The sequence below is a fragment of the Phallusia mammillata genome, chromosome 7 (assembly GCF_965637545.1).
Source record: "Phallusia mammillata chromosome 7, kaPhaMamm4.hap1.1, whole genome shotgun sequence".
In the NCBI taxonomy this organism is placed as follows: domain Eukaryota; kingdom Metazoa; phylum Chordata; class Ascidiacea; order Phlebobranchia; family Ascidiidae; genus Phallusia; species Phallusia mammillata.
The window spans coordinates 17,356,675-17,376,764 of record NC_137258.1 but is presented as its reverse complement, the minus strand read 5'-3'; the positions used below and the strand labels follow the sequence as shown (position 1 = coordinate 17,376,764).

Genomic DNA, 20,090 nt, shown 5'->3' with positions numbered 1-20,090 from the left:
ACTGGATTATTTCATGCTTAAAGTCGAACAAGCACACCGAGTCGCAACCGAAATGGCGGAATTTATTTCCTTTGGAAAATTACAGGGTAACCAGAGTTTTAGGTTTTGAACCGCCGTGTCTCTTATTCTAATTTTTTAACACCAAATTTGTTTTTCGCATTTTGTTGATGCAAATAATTTTTTTCAGTCTTTTTGCCGGTATATAATGTTAAGAAATAAATAAGAATATACAAGTAAATTTCGATAAGTCACGCTTTGTTGATTTCAGCAATCATGCGTGATATCATACGTCACACTTTTGGATGCATCAATGTTATTTTGTTGTTGAAGCAAATTCCAATTTGTTGTAATTTAAGTTGTTATTTTTAATAAATCTTACGTTTCGAGGCAGCAATGAATATGGTTTTCTGTTATGCAAAACTGTGTTAAGTAACGACAAGTGGTAAACTAAGAAGAAGCGGTTGAAAACAACAAGCAAATTTGTTGGCTTAAAACAAAACATAAATAAAATTGATTGGTTTACATACAACTGTAAGTATAGGTACTGCAGCGTTAGAATGTTTCAAATGTTGCACAGTTAATAAAACTTTGTTATTGAGCAAATCTTGAAAGATGTTTAAAGGACTGAAAGACAAAATTGCAAGTGATACTCGACGTGGTACACCTTCTCCTGCTGCCAAAAGGCCACAAGTATGTACAAAAATAACAACTAATCACTTTTCAACAATACAAACTGTCTTATAGTACTTACTCAAATTTCAAGACATTAACATGTTTTAAATGATTTTAATAAATATATACTTAAACATTTGTTTTCATTTTATTAGATTACAAATGGCGACAAGAACTTGTCATCAACTGAGTCTACTCCTGTAAAGGCACAAGCAAAAATAAGTATGCAGTATTTGTTTTAACTCCTTGCGTTGTTAGGATTTTTATGGAAAGATTGAATATGCACTGGCATGTGACTGTGAACAGACTGCAGTACAATGACATTTTACATAATTTTCTCTGATGTCACAGTTTTGTAGCATTAATGTGTCACATGATTTTCTAAAAAATAGGAACTGTTGACATAGAATAAAGAAAACCTTCAAAAATCGTTGTTGACATTATCAACCATTGCACTGTTTTGTTTTTAGGCAAGTTACTTTTGGTGCAGACACACAAAATAAGTGTTGAACTGTAGAACTAAAATAAAAACTTTTTAAAAGGCACTCCGAAGGTTGAAACTGATGCAACCCCCAAAGAACAACAGACCCCAAACAGTGGAATGGACTCAGCTCCACCAAGTGAACCAACAACACCAGCCCAAGGCCAACAGACTGGAGGGTTCTTCCGTAGACTTGAGTTTCTTACTCCATTAAAAGACCAGGTAAAAAGTGTATTTTGCATAGGTTTAGTTGAGCCTTGATTTGTTTTTAGTGATGGACCACTTTTGGCATAAAGTATTGTTAGCTTGAAACATTAGTGTGTTGTGTTAAACAATTTCCAATTATTAAGTAGGTGTAACATTTACAGGTGACTGCCAAACTGTCAGAAAGTCGAGATTCAATCAACTCCATGGTGGAAAACATAAATCAGAATCATTCAGTAGATGGAGCACCTTCTGACAATGTATGTGTGTTCAGCTAAAAGACTAAATTGCACATGTACAAATGAGCTTATAGGTCAAATCTATGCATTGGAGGGAAAAAAAAATTAAATTCAATATGGTACTTTGTAACATTGAAAACCTTTACTGTGCTGCTAGGAAACACCACAACGTACTTCGGAGAGTCATGATGGGGAATCCACCCCAGTAGCTGGTGCTGCAGGGGATGGAGTTGATATGAACGAAGTCAGCAAAGATCAGTTGCTCAAGAAAGTTCTTAGGTATGTATTTAATCATCTGTTTTACAAAATTTATTCTTTATGTAGACATTTTTTCATCAACACCTGGTTCTTTTTAAGGTGTTTCTTTAATTTGTGGCACCCTTCCAACATTTATCATATTCATGCTTTTACATTTCTCCTATCTATCATATTCAATTTTTCTTTACTTGGACATGCCTGCTTGACTGCAACTGCAACATTACGTTTTTACAGATTGGAAAAGACTTTGCTGAAATATCGTGAGCGATATTCCGAAGTCACAGGAAAGATGCAGATTACTTTAAAGGACAATGAAAAGATGAAAGCCATTCTTCAACAAATACAAGAGAAACATGCAAGAAGAATTCAGGAAATGAAAGAAGTAAGTGTAAAATAAGAATTAAAGTTGACAGTTTTTTTTCAAATAATTGCTTTTTTAATAGGCTGCAGATTTGGACAAACAAGCCAAAATGCATTTGGAAGAGGAATTGAGTTCTTCTATTGAGGAAAAGGAACAAAGAATAGATGTGCTTCAAACACAGGTAATGCATTTTATTTGGAAAAAAATAGTGGGCTTTTGTTTGTAAAGAATATTTTTGGGCTTTAAGTTTCTTTCATCGTCAACAGTGATTTTAAATTGGTATAATTTTTTTGAAGGTTAAATTGTCCAAAGAAACTGTTTTTTATGAAATTGTTTTTGTTTAGATTAAATTGTTGAAAGAAAAGGAGGCACCTGCAGGAGAGGGGGCTAAGGTAATGTCCAATGAAGTGAAGAGATTAAAGGAAACTTTGAAGGAGTCCACAGAACAAACTCAAACTTTACAAAAACAATTAAATGAAAGACTTGAGGATATCGAAAATATGAAGGTTAGTATTTACACACACCTTACAACTATAGGGCACACATATTTGGTGAACTTGTTTGTTTGGTTTTGACAAAATGTTAGCACATATTTATTTTTATAACATGACCTTTTCACATGTAACTTAAATTAAAATTAAAGTAAAAAAGCAGATTTTGAAAACAGAAGCATAAGAGGCAATTTCTGTGATAACCTGAGTATATTAGTATGTATGCTGTTATTACCATTACAATTTGCATTCAGTTGCCTTTCAAATCTCTAATTTCTGTACTTAATACACCACACACTTTTTGACCAATGACAATCTCCAGTTTTTTCATGTGATCATCTATTTTTCTTCATAGAGCCTACCATACTATCCTTAGTACAACACAGTTTATTTATTAACAAAGTTTCTTCTTTTTTAGCAAACTCATCTTGAGGAGAAGTCAAAACTCATTCGCAATCTTAAACAAGCAAAAACTCTTGTGGAGCAACTCGAGCAAGATAAGGGGATGGCATTAGCTGAAGCAAAGCGTCTTATGCATGAAGCTATGGAATCAAAAGATACTGAGGTATATGTCTAATAATCTATTGCATGGAAAAACTGATTGTCAAATGTATTGAGCTTTGATGCAAACAACTTTTTGTTGAATTGCATTGATCATATTAGAGACTTGCTTTGGTAAATTGAATATTAAACAGTCAAAGGTTTCTAAAATCTTTGATTTTCAATTTTTGTCAAAACCAAAAGTTAGAAAATGAAAACTATGCTTTTTACAATACTTTATAGCAGGAAACATTGTTGAGACACCACAGTAGAATTGTTTTGCTTCTGCGAATGCAGCAGCCTGTTTTAACAGTTTTTTTGTTGCCAAACAAGTTTTAAAACATAACTGTCAATGTAACTTACTATCCTATTTTAGGGTTTGCAACCTGTGCAGTAGCTTCTATGTATTGTTTTGCAAAATATATTTGGGCAGTAAACTACTTTTGCTTAAGCTTTGTCCCATGTCCTTTTTTTGCATTGTTTTTTGACTTGATGTTTTTGTGTAGCATGTTGTCATTGCAAATCATCTGGAACACACTAATTTGTTGTGTAACATAATTTCTCTAGGTAATTGAACTCCGCCAGCAATTGCAAGCCATACAAGAGGAAATTGTTAATTTAAAAGATGAAAAGGAGATTCAGGTAATGAGAGTGAAAGACTACAGACAATCTTTCTGCATTTGACATTCATCTGCATGAGTACTGCTTGGCAAACTAATGAATGAAAAATTACATACCTTGTCTAATAATGCTGGACAAATATTTTTTTCCTTTTAAATAACTTTGGACACAAAAAACAACAGCGCGAGTTTAGTATAATTTATAAAATTGTGCTCTAAACTTGCTAAAAATTAAACCTGATTAACATTTGAAATACAAAATGTTTTTTTTTTATCCTAAATTATGTTTGAAAAACAGAAAAAATAACAATAAACACAATCTGTTTCATGATTTTGTGATGATAGAATTGCCGAAATGTTTCAATTTTTTTTATAACTGACACAGTTTAGAACACAGGTTTAGACTAATGTGCTTTTTACATTTTATGTACCCGTTTTAATGTACTTTTTGCATAAAATATGCTTTTTTCTTGCATATACAGGAAAAAAAGATGTTTGAGGAGTTAGAGGAAGCTTGCAATAAAGCACACAGACTCGAGGAAGAAAAGAAGACTATTTCTGCTGATGCCGAGGCGATGAAACGTGAACTGGAAGAAGAAATTAAACAGGTAGAATTAACATTGGACGAGGAACGAAAAAACCTTGTTGCTGATGTTTCAAGGGGAAAATCTGAAGTGCTGAAGCTCATGCAGGTAACTTTTGTGCTGTAGTACAATGTGCACAGCATGGGCATGACCTTTGTGTTTTCTTTCTATGATTTCTGTAATAATTTGTAAAATTTCATGATATCATGAAGAATTGTTTGCTGGTGAAAATTTGATTTTGAGGCTGAGACTGTGTAATTTTTTTTTGCACAAAAATTATTTTCACTGGTGACACATTTAAAAATGTTAGTAATTGTTAAATATTTTGAACAAAAGAAAAATATACTATATATTCACAGAAAAAGATTTTTATGCCCAGCTGTTAGACCACAGCTACTGTTGCACAACCCCAAACTATAAGATTACCATCGAAAAACATAAACCGATTATATCAATATGCAATGGCAGGCTACATGTAAATACCACATAGAAATATAAATAGGTTTTGTGTTTTATTACTATTTTATGTTCTATGTGCAGCTTTGCATTTTTCTGTTTATTTTGTTTAGCCTAAGCATCTACATGCTAATGCTGCAATGATGAGCTTCAGGACAATGGAATGGGTTTGAGTGTAGCACGTGCATGTGAAAATAACACTAGCTGAAATACATGGTAGTTTAGATGCCATAGATTAAATTTAAACATAACCAGTTCAAAAAACACACAATAGTTTTTGCTATATACACACAAAGCTTGTAGTTGTTGATGGTGAAATAGATGCGTAGATTTAGCCATAGGTGAAATGTTTTGCATGGAAATAAGTGTGGTGCATAATTTATAGTTAAAATAAGAAAGTTTTTTCTGTGTTTTTTTTACCTAGTTTTTTTTACTGTGTTTTGGTATGATCAAATAAACTAAAATCGTCTAAATATTAAGGCATATTGCAAAAAAAATGATTTTGTATAATTTCCGTGGTTGAAGTTTACCCTGGAACTGTTTTTTTTTAAATTGGTTATATTTTGCCACACTAACATTAGATGAGGCTTGCAATATAGCCAGCAACATTGTATCTAAACTTGTGTGTCCACTACTTGTTTATAAATTGCATGCAAATTTTAGTACTAGATTTTAGTACTAAAGCAGAGAATTATTTCAGTTGTGCTTGCAACAAAAATGGTATTTTTTTAGCGACAATCTCAGGAGCAACTAAAAATTGCACAAAATCAAAAAGAAGAATCTTTGCAGCAAGCAGAAGTTCGACAAAAAGAGGAAATTGAAAAACTAATTGGATTACACAAACAGGTAAACTCATTTTTATCTTTCCAATATTTTTTTGCCGCAGTTTGATTGTAAATTTATTTTCAAAAAATCCTAAATTAGTTCAGTTGCTTTATAGCAGTTATTATGTTGGTCTTACTTACTGTATGTCGGTTTGAAAAATTTTTCTTCTGCAATTATGTGTATTGGCAAAAAATGTAAGGTTGTATTTTGCTGATAGGAATTGAACAACATGAGACAAAACCAAGCTAATATTTTGGAGGAAAGGGCTAAAGAGCATGAAAAAGATTTACAGGAACTAAAGAACGACATGGAATTGAAAATCAAACAGGCAAACAGAATATTTAGGTTTTAGATTGAAATGTACACTGTTTGTACGCTCTGTTTTCAGCAAAGAGCATAAATCAATCTGTGCGTGTTATACTGGAGATGAAAAGTCATTGTAACCCATAATGGTTACTTATTGTCTTCGCAATGTGGGAATTGCAATTCATTTAATGTTGTGGTTATGATCACACTGCCAATGTGTGACTAAGTATGCAATATACTTCGTTAACAAAAAATGTTGGGAGCAAAAAAGTGCTGCATACAGAATGTGTCTGTGCAGGCCGTGTATATTTTGTTTTAGAAAACCGGTTTTGTAATGTCGAAAGTCGGTTTTAGATTATGGAGGAAAACGAAGGTCAGATGCGTCTTGCAATTGAAGAACGTGAGCTAAGCAAGATGGCCGCTGTATCCAAACAGGACGAGGAGATGCAAAATCTTCTCATGGAACGAGAAAATGAGCTGAAGAGCACTGTTAAATGTCTGGGAGATGAAAAGAAAAAAGTTGAGGAGACTGAAAAGATTATGAAGGAACAACAAGAAAAGATGACTGAAGATCTAAAGGTTGGTTAAAATGAAATACTTCTGGAGCAAACTGAAAACTTTGTGAAAAATCGACTGACTATTTCATTTTACTGAATCTATTTGAACGAAAGTTTGCAAAAAAAACAAATCTGGTGACAAGTTCAAAACCAGGATAGTGAAAGTGTGAAAATGGCATTAACAATTTTCTATCCTTTTCTTTTCGTACCTTTTGGAAAAGATAATTTTTATAAAAGAAAATTTGTAAATCTCTTGTCAATAAGGTCATAGATTAAGTGTGTTTTGCAGACAATTCAGGATGCACACCAGAAGGCTCTAACAAGCATCAATACACAGTGGGAAGAAAAACTAAAACAATGTAGAGACGACCTTGAAAAACAAATAAATAACCTTGAACAAAATCACAGTGAACAGAGAGAAGAAGCACAGCAGAAGTGGGCAGAAAAGAAACAGGTAAATATATAAGCTATTGCTGCCAGACATAATATCAAGTCTATAGAGCTCTTCTGTTTGGCCTAACTTAAACCTTTAAACAATTTCAGAAAATTGAACAACTTCATATACAAGAACTGAATGCAATAAAACAAAGACAAGATACAGATGCTGTTGAGAAAAATGACTTGTTTCAACAACAAGCATCAAGAATTACTTCTTTGGAAACGGAAGTAATCAATGCATTATCTATAATTTTTTTTACTGATTAGCTTATTACGGCGGTTTTCAACCTTTATCATACCGTGACCCAATGTTAGCAACCAAATGTAATTTGTGATCCCCTTTTAAAAATTTCCATGTTTTTATTCATATGGTTGAAAACCACTGTGCTAGAATGTAGGGGGATTGTTTGTGCTACACTGAGCCAAGCCAGTGCCTAAGTGCTTAGGCAAGTGTAAAATACAACACTGGGTGCTGTACTAAATAAAGTCACATATTTTTGTACAAAGAAAAGTTTCCAAGTGGTATTAAAATTGCTCAGTGTTCAACTATACATATACATTTTGGAATTAACTTGTTCAAGTACGCCATTTCAACAACTCTTGTGTAATTTATGATATTACAATTTTATAGAGAAAATTTTGTATCTTCCACAGTTATCAGCAATAACATCGATAAAAGTGAACCTCAGTGACAAACTGGCAGCCAGTGAGATTAAGATCGAGGAAATGGACAAAGAGCTCCGTCGTGTGACGGAAAATTACAAAAAAACTTCCACTCAACTAGTACAACTCAACTCTACATCTGAGAAACAGATCAAAGATGGTATGTATTGTGTTGATTACAAAAAAATAAGTGTTGTAATGTGTGGTGACAAACAAAAGTCTTTGACATGATACTGGCTGCTGTGAGGTAAAAAACATTTTTACAATCCATAATACATTTTAGGTTCCAATTTCGAGCACTAAATTCAAATATTTATTTAGACATTAACACCAATGATATAATTGATTTAGGTGCTGTGCAGTTGGACAAAGCCAACCAGGAAGCCAAAGAACTTGAAACCGAACTGAAAAAGCACAGAGACAAAGTGCTGACGTTAAAAAATGTTACTCAGCAACAAATACAAGCACTGGAAGGAGAACTGAATGAATTACGTATTGCACATGTATGTGAAATTGAATATTTTCCTGTTTCATGGAAATATAGAGGGTTGCCTAAATAAGCATGTCGAGATTGGACATGACAAGTTTTATTACAGAGTAAACTTTTATGAAAGTATGACCACATCACCATTACAATAAATGTATTTTTAAAATTCTGCCAAACATCTTCGTGAAGGCAAAATTCCATTAGTCATCTGAAATTAAAACTTGTGTTTTTCACTTTTTTAGTTCAGAGTAAATAAATTTTTCAAAGATACCTTGCAGCATCAAACCCTAGCTTAATACTAATGCTAATAATGTCTGTTTTTTCAGGAAAAAGATCAAAAAGAACTGAAAACAGTTTTGGATGAAAAGCAGTTAATGCAATCTGAGTTTCAAATGTCTGTAGCGAAACATATGAAGCAAATTGGTGAAATGAAACAAAGCATTTGTGAATCTGAAGAGCAAATTAAACAGGTAAAACTCGTAATTTTTTTTTTAAACCAACTTTTACTGTTAAATTTTGTAAAAAAAATGTTTCTTTAAGCAAGATTTTTTCATGTGTGTAACAATGGTAACAGTAGTTGTATATTTAATATGCAGCCTTGCATTTACAAAACCTATTAAAAATCATTAGAATTTTTTTCTTTGTGAAGATGAGCAATGCTTTGAAGCAGCAGGAGCAAGAAATGGAAGAAAAACTGAGAAACGAAACAAACAAACTAATAGAAAAGATGGGAGCATCACAACAAGAAGTTGTTATACGAGCTGAAAGTCTTGAGAAAGATAAAAAAGACCTGGAGGTAAGTGCATTTTTAGGATTTGTTCACATTAGCAAATCTAAAACTAATATTTGTTGAAATACCATGTTAGAGATTTGTGGGTAACAGATTTTTCTCACTAATCTCCTGGTGAATGTCTCAGAAATAAGTTGCCAAAAAGAGAAATATCACTTACATATCTCGAAATTTGAAAGAATACTTTGTATTGCTTACCACTGCCCATAAAATCACTGGCATAGAATGAAACATGTACATTGTTAATGCCAAGAGATAAACAAAACAAACTTGGTAAATTGACCCAAACAAGTATACATGGTTTTCAGGTTTACTTAAAAAAAATAAGAATATTACATAATAGGGATGTGCCAAAACTACAAGTGTTCTGTTTGGTCGAGCACCGAGCATCTCAGGTTAATGCTCGGTGCTCGGCCGAGCACGCTCGGTTGCATTATGACGTCACAAACATTCCCTATCACACGCAAGTTTTAGCATTGCAACGTTGCTTACGTCACCAGCGGTGTATTAAGCTGTACAGGCACATGAAGTACGTGTTTTTTCACAAACATAACGCATTTAAATAAACAGTCATTTTTGTTTTTGTATATCCTTTCAAACAAAAATTTTGTATGTTAGTATGAATATGCAAATTAAGTGCTCAGGTCAGTTGTGCAACTGCTTGGCCTAGCACCGAGCATAAAAAACGGCGATGCTCGGTACCGAGTACTCGGGTTCTGGCTCGGCTCGGTCCATCCCTATTACATAATACATGCATCTCTCTACCCATGTAAGCATTTATGGGTCCCCTTCATATAGTAAAGCTTCCTTTCTGGTTGTTTTTTATCCAACAATACTCTAAAATGTTTAGATCAAACTGCAAGAGAACGAAATATTACTGCTGGTGTCTGAAAAGAAATTCCTTGCTCTCAAAAGTCAGCATCAGGAGGATGTGGAAGAGCGAGAAAATACCATCAAACAAATACAAGCAGCATCCCTCACCATCCAGGAGCGACTTGTGGAAGAGCGCAAGAACATGGTTGCTATGGAAACACAGCTAAAAGAGTGCGAAGAGGCTCATTTGAAAGAGCAAGAGGAGCTAAGGAGCAAAGCGGAGATGCAGAGACAAGAGGAGAGCAATAAATTTGAGGAATTGTCGAATATTCTCATGGAAAAGTTTGAGTTAGAGAAAACTCAAACGATTGCTATTTATGAAAAAAGTTTTGAGGAGGTCAAAGTAAAGAATGAAGATCAACGGAAAAAATTAGAAGAACTTCTAAAATCGGGAGGCGAAGAAATGTCAAAACGGGAAGGTGCATTACAAGTTCAACTTGATAAGCTTCATGATTCTCTTAACTCAAGAGTGTCAGAGTTGAACACAGTTAATGAACAACTGTGTGAAAAAGAGTCAATAATTAAAGAACTCAATGAAAATGTTGCCAATATTACAGCTGAACTAGAAGTGAAAACTACCGAATTACAACTTTCAAATCAAAACTTTGAAAAAACTATTGACGAGCTAAATCGGACTAAAAGTGAATTAGAACGGCATATTTCTGAACTTGATCTCATAAGAAAGGAATTTGCTCATAAACGTGGTGAACTTGAAACCAAGGTTAGCGAAATTGGGCTTAAAACGAAAGCTCTGGAAAAAGACCGGAATGCTGCCATGAAAGAATTGGAAGACACCAAGACACTGGTTGAAAATGTGTCCGGTGATTTGAAAGTGAAAACTGATGAATTGCAAGTGATGGAGAAGGTTTTAGGTGTAAAGGATGAAGAAATAAACCAGTTTCAGAGTGATTTGAGTGAGAGGGACGCTGAGTTAAAACAAAAAATTGAAGAACATCAAACTGAAATTAACAGATATAAAGAAGCATGGGCAAAGAAAGTTGGCGATTTTAAAACTAAGGTAAAAAATATTTTTTTATCGTTTCTTTTCCAATGTTGGTAAAATACTCAATTTTTGTGCAGATGAACATGTGGGTTTAGGTTTAAAACTAAAATGTGCAGTATTACAAAAAATTTATTGACACAGTAATTTTTTCGGTAAAAAGTTACGTTATTGTAGTTACATTGTAAACAAACTATGATTTACGCACATAAATAAAAAAATAACTTTACTTTGAATTGCACAGAGAGAAAATCTTATCAATACCCTGCGCCAAGAACAAGAAGATGGAAAGAAAAAACTGCTTGAAGAATTTGAGAAGCAAAAACAAGATCTGGAGAAAAGGCACGAAGAGCAATCAGCTGCGGAGAGAAGCAACATTGAAACAGAAATGATGGAAAAGTTGCAAAAAGAACAAGAAAGTGGAGTAAAATTACAAGACCAGTGGAAGACAAAATATGCTGAACTCAAGCAAAAGGTAAAAATATAACTTGTGTTATAAGGAAAACCGATTGCTGGTACGAAATACTGCATGACGCACTGCATATAATACTATTTGAATGTAAAATATAGGGCCTAAAAGGTGATTGAGACAAGAATATAGTGCTCATCTATTTATGAACCCTCACACCAACCCGTATAGCTGTAAAAAAATACTCAGTAAAACTGCTTACCATGTGGTAACATGTAGTTAATTTTTCCCTTATAATATTGATCAACTTTTTTGGAGATATTTTACACTTTATTACCTAATTTTAGGCAGAGCAGAAGCTTGCCCAGATGCAGGCAAAAATCAAAGAGCTTCAGTCAGACCTGGAAGCACAGAAGAAACAGATTGACATTGCCGTTAAGGAAAAGGAAGAAATTGTGCAGCATATGGACAATGAAAAGCTAAGTGTTCAAAAGGTGATTGTTTTTTTATTTAAACGATGATGTTACACTAAAAAAGAATAAATAACTTTTTGAAACAGACAAATATATAGCAGTGATTCTCAACATTTTCTACTCGTACCACTTGAATGTTTCATACAGTGTTCGCATAGAATCTATATCTAAAAAAAATGTTTCGCGTACCACCTATATATATCCAGAATATAGGCTTCACTAAAACAGTTGCTGTCACACAAACTCTTAAATGTGTCCTAAAATATACGTATATAATGTGAATATAAGTGATTATGTCACAAGAATGATAAAATTTTGTGCTCACTGCAGTTTTCACTTTTGTCTGAACTAAACTATGCTTATGTATCAACTACAAAGCCTTACTAGTGGTACACATGCCACAGTTTGAGAATATCTGATCAAGAGCACCACTTTTTCCAGGTTTCAGAACAGCTACAAGGCAAATCAAATGACCTTGAAAACACAGCCAGTCAGCTAGCTGCTGCCAATGCAACCATTAAAGAACTAACAGCCAATCGTGATGAAGCAGTAAGATTACATCAGCAAGAAATGGAATCATCCAATGAGCTGCGACAGAAATTGGAAGCAGCAACAACAGAAAAATCCAATCTTGAATCAAAACTTGTTAATGCAAACTCAGAACTTTTGGCTAAGAATGAGATGGTGGAGAGATTGGAAGAAAAAATCAAACAACTAACTGTAAACATTCAGGTAAATTGCTGTTTTGCCTTTTGGAAATAAGTGAACCTTTATAAGCAAGTCCGATGTAAATGTGAACCTGGTTAATTGAATAACTTTTATTTGCATAAAAAACTTGACAAAGCTTTTAAGTTACTCTGTAGTGCTCTATACCTTTTTTGCTGTTGGATTGGTATTGTTTTTATTGCCATGCTTTTTTATCTGTAATTTTCACTTTAAATGGGCCTCATCAGCATCAGGTAAACCAGTGATCTTTGCAAGCATTTTGGTTGCTTTGATATATATGTTTATCATAGCTAAACAGAATTTTTCCTTTTATTTTTTAGGAACATTCTTCAATCACTGATGACCTCAAGCAGCAACTTAACAGGTTACAATCTGACAATGAGAAACTTCAGATGTCAAGTGCAGAAAAAACTGCAGTAAACGAGAAGTTGACAGAACAATTGGATAATGTTCAAAATACCATTAAAACTTTGCAGGTAAGCAAAAAATAAAACATGTGGTGGTACTCAAACTTTTTTGGTGTCATACAAAATACTTCTTAAATCATAAAAGTGACAGTAAGGAAGTCTCATGTGAAAGAAGCACTATGCTTCTATCATAAAAATCTAGAAATTTTCTGAACAAAATTCAATTAAATAGGTATGGAAGATATTTCAACAAAAAGCTATGAATACAGTTACAAACACAGTGTCATATGCCTCCTGGAAGGCCATTATGTAACATTAGCGGTACATGTAAAATAGTTTGGGAACTAGTCATCTCCAAAATACTATGTTCAAGAAAACATAAACACTTTTACAAAAAAGGGGCAAATGCTGTTAGTAATGATTGTTTCAACGTGCCTGTTTTACAATAATATCAGTTGCTGTTAACGGTTACTAATTGACCACAAGTTAACAATGGCACTGAACTGTGACAGGAATCAAAAGCCAAATTGGAAAGTGAACTCTCTACTGCCATTGGTGACCGTGACAGACTGAACATAGAGTATGAAAAGGCAACAGCATTTTCACAGTTGCTGTCTGATGAAACAAGTAAACTGAAAGAAGACATGGAAAATCTAAAGGGTAAATATTTTGAGCTGTGGCAGTCGAAAAGTTTGTGCATAGTTTAATAATAGGTATTTTATATTTAATTTGCTAATTAGATTGGTAGCTATGCTGTGTAAATGTGGTGTACTCCACATATTAAAATTATATGTATTGATAAATCATTTGTTTAGAACAAAAGCTGTGCAATGAAGAAGAACAAAAGAAACTAATGGAGGAGAAAATAGAAAATATTCAAAAAGAAAGCCAACAAAAAGTAAATTGACAAGCTTTATTTTGTGAATTCAAACAATAAAAGTTAATGAAACATTTAAAAAAAAATTAGACTGGCCTATATTGTGCAAGCAAACAACATGCTGCTGAAAATAATCTTAATGTCGTCATTAAATAATAGGCTGCAACATGATTTACATATAATTGTTTGGGTCCTGGTTAGTTTCTTGAACATATTACTAGCATTTTACTTTGTAAAAGTGTCTTTAAGATAATTCCACAGTAGTTGTTTTTTTTTTAATTCCTCTATAGATGCTGTATAATTTAATCAAAAACATAACTTCTACAGAACTTGTTTATAAAGAATACATTATGCAGACGTTTCAACAATCACTGTTGTCATCATTAGTGCAGTGTCACAGTTATGTTTTTGATAAAATTGCTCTTTAAGTCCGGGCAAGTGTTTCGAAGTATTCTGTATAAAATGAACAAATTTTCTACAAAACTCCTGTGTCCTGTCATAGATTAATGACTTGAAGAGGAAGGCAGAGCAACGTTTGACGCAGATTAAAAAAACATTCGGGGGTCAGCTGGAAGAGAAACTGACCACTATATCTAAACTCAATGATGAGATTAAGACTCTCAAACAAGAGTTGGATGAAGTGAAGACAAACCAGGATGCAGAGGACACTGGCAAGAATGAAGTTATCCAGAAGATGGAAAAGGATTTTGAAGAGGAAAAAGAGAAAGTTCAAACTTTGGAGAAACAGCTCAGAAGCTTACAAGATGAAATGGAGGCGATAAATAAAAAGGTTGTGACTCAATGTTATATTGTTTACAAAATTTCCAAGCACAAATAAAACCCTATTAGCTTTCTAGATTCTGAGTTTAAAGTGAATGTTTAACACAGCATTAAAGTACAACCGCAAGTAAATGTAACTCACAGAAAATTTTACATTTTAGACATATTGGAAAGTCTTGTGCATGTAATAGTATTATTAATTAACAAAAAGCAACTTTAATGTACTGTAGTATGTTGACATTTTTAGAAAGAAATTGAATCAACAAATTTGTATAGTTTTTGTATTCAAAGTTTTGGTATATAATTCCAAACTTGTATCAAGTACAGTTTGGTGATTGAATTTATGATACTCTTGTTTTGGCAGAATGAGTCAAATTTGGCTGAAGTTGTGTATCGCCACGAGGAAGACAAACAAAAATGGGAAAAAGGGTTGGAAGAAGAAAGAAGCAAATATGGTGAAGAGAAAGTTCAACTTGCAGAGGTCAAAGATCATCTGGAGGTCAGAAACAGTGCACAACAATATGTTAAGAATTATTATCAAGCACAATGGTTGCATTTTGCTGATTCTGGGTCTCAACACAAGTCTTAGTTTTTATGTCAACTTCATAAATTTATGCACTATATGTTGTAACCCAAATATAAAGTACTAGATCCAGGCATGCTGGAATAATTTGTGCTAAATACAAGCATATTATAAACCAACATACTTTTTTTGAGTGCTCTGTTTCCTTAAGACAAAGTGTTAAATGGGGGCTTGAAATCAATGTAACAAAGTCAAAACAGAAAGTATAAAAATCGTGTTTTGGAAAAAGACTTAAAATAATTATTACCAACCAACACGAAATTGCAACAACAAAATCTGATCCTCCAGACTAAAAGCTTGGTGCTACATGTAGACATATTTGGCCTAAATCTCTTCTAATGCACAGGCAGTACTTGCTGAAGCACACAGCAAACTTCAGGATGCTGAGGAACGCATGCAAGATGAGAAGGATAACTACGAGATAGCACTTAAGGAGGAGCGTGAGAGAAAGATGTATGCAGAATCCATGCTTGCCAAAGAACACATGATTTTGGAAGAAAAAGAAAACCAGGAAGCAGAGTGGAATAAAGAAAAGCAAGGTGAATAATTTTATCCAACTCTGGTAATAAAGTTTTATGTCCATACAGATATCAAGGACTTTCTTTAACATACACAAAAAAGTAAGCAGTATTCAACAAATGATTGGCATTTTTATGATTTTTTCAGATCTGGTGGATCAAATTAGTCTACTAAAATCACAAATTGAAGAGGTTAACTTAACACATGCAAGTGGACAAGAAGCACTGGAACAAGAGAAGACTGCCACTCTGAAAGAGGTATACATAACAAACCCATTTATTATACGTTAAACCTAATACACCACTTTTGGTTAACAAATAAAGGAAAGAAACCCCTCACACATGAATACATGAATCTGGTTGATGGCATATTAGTAAATCACATAATTCAAATAATTGCACTTATATCTTAAATCCTAACAGTAGCCATTTGGTAAGAAAACGTCTGAATTTTTGCATAATCTGGGTAATTACATAAAATCTTGAAAATTGACACTCTTTGTTTGCACTCGAATAGTTGGAAATTGCCAAGAAACGAGTTGAGAAACTTGAAAAGAGCAGAGAAGCATTAAAAGAGCAACTGAACCAACAAGATGTGATACGAAAAGAGGAAACACAATCACTAGCTGGTTAGTGATATAGGTTTTTTATGATGTTGATTTCTGGATCAAAATCTGTTAAAATCTATAAAGTTTTGTTATGTGGAAAAGTGGAAAAGGCAAGGTATGCAGATGTTCCACAAACGATAAAACACAAGGCAAATTAGAAACTGCATAAATACTGCCATTCTCCCAAGTAGTTAAATATAACAAATTATATGAAATTGATTTGTTTTTCAGATGAAGTTGCTTCTGCTAAACAGCAAATTGAGGTCCTCTCACGCTCAGCAGTGGAAGACAATGATGTAGAGATGGATCGAAAGATTCAGGGGCTCCGAGAAGACTTCGAGAGGAGGCTTGAAGCGAAAGAGCAGGAGCAAGAAGAGCGAGTGAAGAGATTGGTGAAGGAATACGAAACTGAAATGATGAAGTTAGAGGAAAAACATCAGGTAGAATTTTTTTGAAATAATTTTATATATTTGTCAAATTAAAATAAATATGTTGAAGACAGCCTGGATTTTGCTGTCTGATTTTATACAACTATACCAAAATGCCTTGTTTATTTTGGGTGAAGTACCAAGTGCTTTAACATGGGTTGTTAACAATTATTCATAGGGGTTAAGTAACTGACAGAATTTGAGCTTTGTTTTCTTGGAAAACAGAAACAATCTTCACAGCAAAGTGAAAAGATGACATCATCAGAGCAACTTGTGCGCCAACAACATCATGAAGAAGTTTTAAATCTGCAAAAGGAAATTCTCAAGCATGAGCAAGACATGGAAAAGCTCACAGAAAGGTGGGCAGCATTGTAAAACCATTACATTTGTCCATCACATTTTCCTTTGAAGTGACTAGTAAAATAAAAATACATGTATATAATTCAACCATGTCTTTTTGTGAACTCAAATGCATGTGGTACAGATGAAACCTGGTTAGTCACATGAACAACTTTAAAATTTGTGTGCAATTGATCGGGCTAACAAATTGCTGCAGTTTGGATTCCCTGTACAATTAAACGAATTATGCAATTAACCAGATTTGCCTGTAAATAACTGCTAATGTTTAGGTTGTTTTAGACAAGTTATTTAATGGATCAGTCAATGAGTGTGTGTTGTTTCAAAGGTATGAGACAGAACTTCATAACAGAGAAACGGAGATGTCTGAGCAAGTTGACAAAGCAACTTACCGAGCCTTAACAGCTGAGAAAAGGTTACAAGAGGCTGGATTTGAAGACACCATACAAACACTTCAGGTAGATTGTTTGGTTTTGGTTTTCTGTGCACATGTCAAAGTGTTTATTGCTTAAAAAATCCAGAAATAAATATTCAACTGTTTTACCTGTAAAAAACTTTTCCGAAAATCACTGATTACAAATTTAGCTTTAATACCAGAACAAGCATAGTTCAAATTATCTTGTTTGTATCATGTCGCATTGTACTGACATTCAATTACAATGTTTGACATTTTGCATGACCTGAATTATTTTAATTTCTAGACACAGGTTAATGAAATATCCAAGGAGCTTGTAAGCTCACAACAACTTCAGCGGGAAACAGCTGATGCACTGGATGAAGCAAAGATGCGTTTGTCCTTCAATTCACCTCTATCTGACCCCGGAAAGGTTAAATACCTACGGCAGGTTCTTTATGAATACATGATGGGCGTTGAGGGAAAGGTTAGTCAGGTTTTACTACAAACTTTACTTTCAGATGGTTTTAAAGAAAAATCAATTAGTATGTACCCAAACAAAAAATATCACATAATATTGCATCTTACTAGGTGTGCCTTTGCTTTTCGATTACCTTATGTGTTTTTTTGTTTGAGTTAGGATAGGTACATTTTTCATCATATAGGCCACCTTTTTGAAATTTGGCCATGTTTTTCATCATGAAAAATTCATCATACTTCATGAAGGCCACATTGGCTATGTTTTTTTTATCAGCTGATCCCAGGGCTTGGGAACAAGTAGAATATGCTTGTGGCCCAAAAAGGCTCACCTTATCTGGCCTAGGTCTAGAATAGTTGTCATATTGAATCCAAAGCTAGGCCAAAGGTAGTTTTTCTTTAAATGTGGACCAGGCTTTTGGTGAACATTGAAATAAAGTGACATGGCACAGTCAGATTGATATTGTAACATATAACATCAACTTTTTTTACAGACAATGGCAAAAGTTTTAGTTGTTTTATTGCAATACCCACCAGATGAAGCACAAAAGATTTTGGAAAGACATAAACTACCAGTGGTAAGTTTGGGGTGATTTGTATCAACTTAAAGATTGCTCTAATTTGAGTTTTAATTTAGAAGCATGCCCTTTCTCTGAAGTGATTTCCTAAAAATACAAATGGTTTTGAACGTAAAAGTGTATTAACCAGAAAAGCTTTGTGTTGTTAGTTGAAACATACATTGAACAAAAGTGTTTTTTTGTAAAATATCATAGGATCTTGGCCAACAACAGGTTTGATTGTAAAAATCATGTAGTTAAAGAGAGTTGTAGAGCATTTTTTGTCAAGAATAATGCTTAAGTAAAGGCTAACAACATTCCTCTTTTTGCCGTAAAGTCAGTAACAGTGCAAACTGTGGTTTTGGTTGTGATAACAATTAAAGGTGAAAACTGTCATATTCTTTCTGTTGCTTAAATCTCCACGGCAATCATATTTTCATTTAAAGTTTTGGTTGTTTAGAAGTGAACACTCCTGAACAAGCTTTGCGTGCATGCAAAAACCTCAAAAAGTATGTACCTTGGTTTTGTTCACATAGATTATTGCTTGGCTTAGTAGAATGCATGTCTTTTGCACTTTTTGAAAATTTGAATAGCTTTAGCATGCCAAAAAACTAACAAATATGTGTCAAAGGATATGGATAATGAAATGATTTTTTCAAATTATAAACGAATGGACATGTTATCCTAGATTATACACTTTTCTGACAAACGAATATTTTTTTAGGATTGGTTGGATGAAAGCAAGACATAACATGAAGTGATTGTCCACCAGTACCATCCTAGAGCAACAAACACTTTTTAAACATTTATTCTGCACTTTTCTACCCCATCTGCCAAAGATCACCTAATCATTTAATTCTGCATTTTTTTTCCAGTCGGAAGCACTATTTGTAATAAATTACCAGTAGCAAGATTTTAACAGTGGAAACTTTACAGTGAAGAATCTTTATAGTTTGCACAACGTTATCTTTGGCAACAAAACAATCACTCAATGTTATTATTATAAAATCCTATTACACATAAATTTTAATTTAGATAACCACACACCTTTTGCAAAATTTCAAATTCAGTGAAAAAATAACTCACTTGCCCTAGCTGAAGAACTTGAAATATTTTTTCTTCAAGAATAAATGTAATTTAAGCAGTGCATTTGCCCTTTTGTGTACACAATGAGTTACATGGACATGTTGGATTTTGATCATAGCCCCTTAAAGTTTTGTGTTATAGTTAAGGATCCTATGCAGATCCATGGGGAATATGGTGCATTGTTTGTTTTTTCTACTACGCAATATAATCAAGTGTATGCTTTTGTAGTCCAATGTATGTGTATTGTGCTTGAGGTACATGTTGTAGTCGGCCCTTGTGTTTAAAATCGTGAAAGATATTTTATTTATGCTGTGCAAGTGCAATACATTGCACTAACCAAGTGCCTTTGCAAAAATACAAAAAGGCAATCTGTCTGTTTTGTGCAGTGTTTCCAGAGAAATTTGTGAAAGCAGTAGTAGTGTTGAGATCCAGCATTAAACCTGATCTGCAGTAGCACCCTTTGTAAACCAATTTGTTTTTAATGCATTTTTGTCTCATTAAGTTGTAGTGACTGTTTACAAACACATTGACAGTTGGTTGTGCCTTTTATGATTGGTTTAAAAAC

General features: G+C 33.6%; 1 protein-coding gene across 3 annotated transcripts; it reads left to right on the top strand.

Annotated features, from left to right (window-relative positions):
* Window positions 1-509: 509 nt before the first annotated feature.
* LOC145238880 (uncharacterized) lies at window positions 510-19,897 on the top strand. 3 transcript variants are annotated; one of them, XM_080102157.1, is made up of 39 exons: window positions 510-690; window positions 828-894; window positions 1,215-1,375; window positions 1,522-1,617; window positions 1,754-1,875; window positions 2,089-2,236; window positions 2,298-2,396; window positions 2,560-2,721; window positions 3,125-3,271; window positions 3,814-3,888; window positions 4,349-4,558; window positions 5,639-5,752; window positions 5,949-6,059; window positions 6,392-6,616; window positions 6,884-7,048; window positions 7,138-7,260; window positions 7,687-7,855; window positions 8,047-8,198; window positions 8,509-8,652; window positions 8,832-8,978; window positions 9,823-10,863; window positions 11,090-11,320; window positions 11,602-11,748; window positions 12,169-12,459; window positions 12,774-12,929; window positions 13,373-13,520; window positions 13,676-13,758; window positions 14,240-14,527; window positions 14,882-15,016; window positions 15,447-15,639; window positions 15,767-15,876; window positions 16,136-16,247; window positions 16,458-16,666; window positions 16,880-17,013; window positions 17,340-17,469; window positions 17,713-17,892; window positions 18,377-18,460; window positions 18,900-18,948; window positions 19,164-19,897. In XM_080102157.1, exons 1-38 carry the CDS (start codon window positions 613-615, stop codon window positions 18,903-18,905), a joined length of 6,393 nt encoding a protein of 2,130 aa, XP_079958283.1. In that variant the 5' UTR covers window positions 510-612; the 3' UTR covers window positions 18,906-18,948; window positions 19,164-19,897. The 3 variants fall into 3 exon arrangements, with proteins under 3 accessions (XP_079958283.1, XP_079958284.1, XP_079958282.1); XM_080102158.1 differs by lacking the exon at window positions 18,900-18,948 and having other exon boundaries at window positions 4,349-4,474; XM_080102156.1 differs by lacking the exon at window positions 18,900-18,948.
* The last annotated feature ends 193 nt before the right edge of the window (window positions 19,898-20,090 follow it).

Excerpts from the sequence above, each read along its gene's own strand:
- LOC145238880 (XM_080102156.1), top strand. The coding sequence starts at position 613 with ATGTTTAAAGGACTGAAAGACAAAATTGCAAGTGATACTCGACGTGGT. Across the intron at positions 1,618-1,753 it reads ATGGAGCACCTTCTGACAAT|GAAACACCACAACGTACTTC; the intron begins GTATGTGTGTTC and ends CTGTGCTGCTAG. Across the intron at positions 16,248-16,457 it reads GGAAACACAATCACTAGCTG|ATGAAGTTGCTTCTGCTAAA; the intron begins GTTAGTGATATA and ends TTTGTTTTTCAG.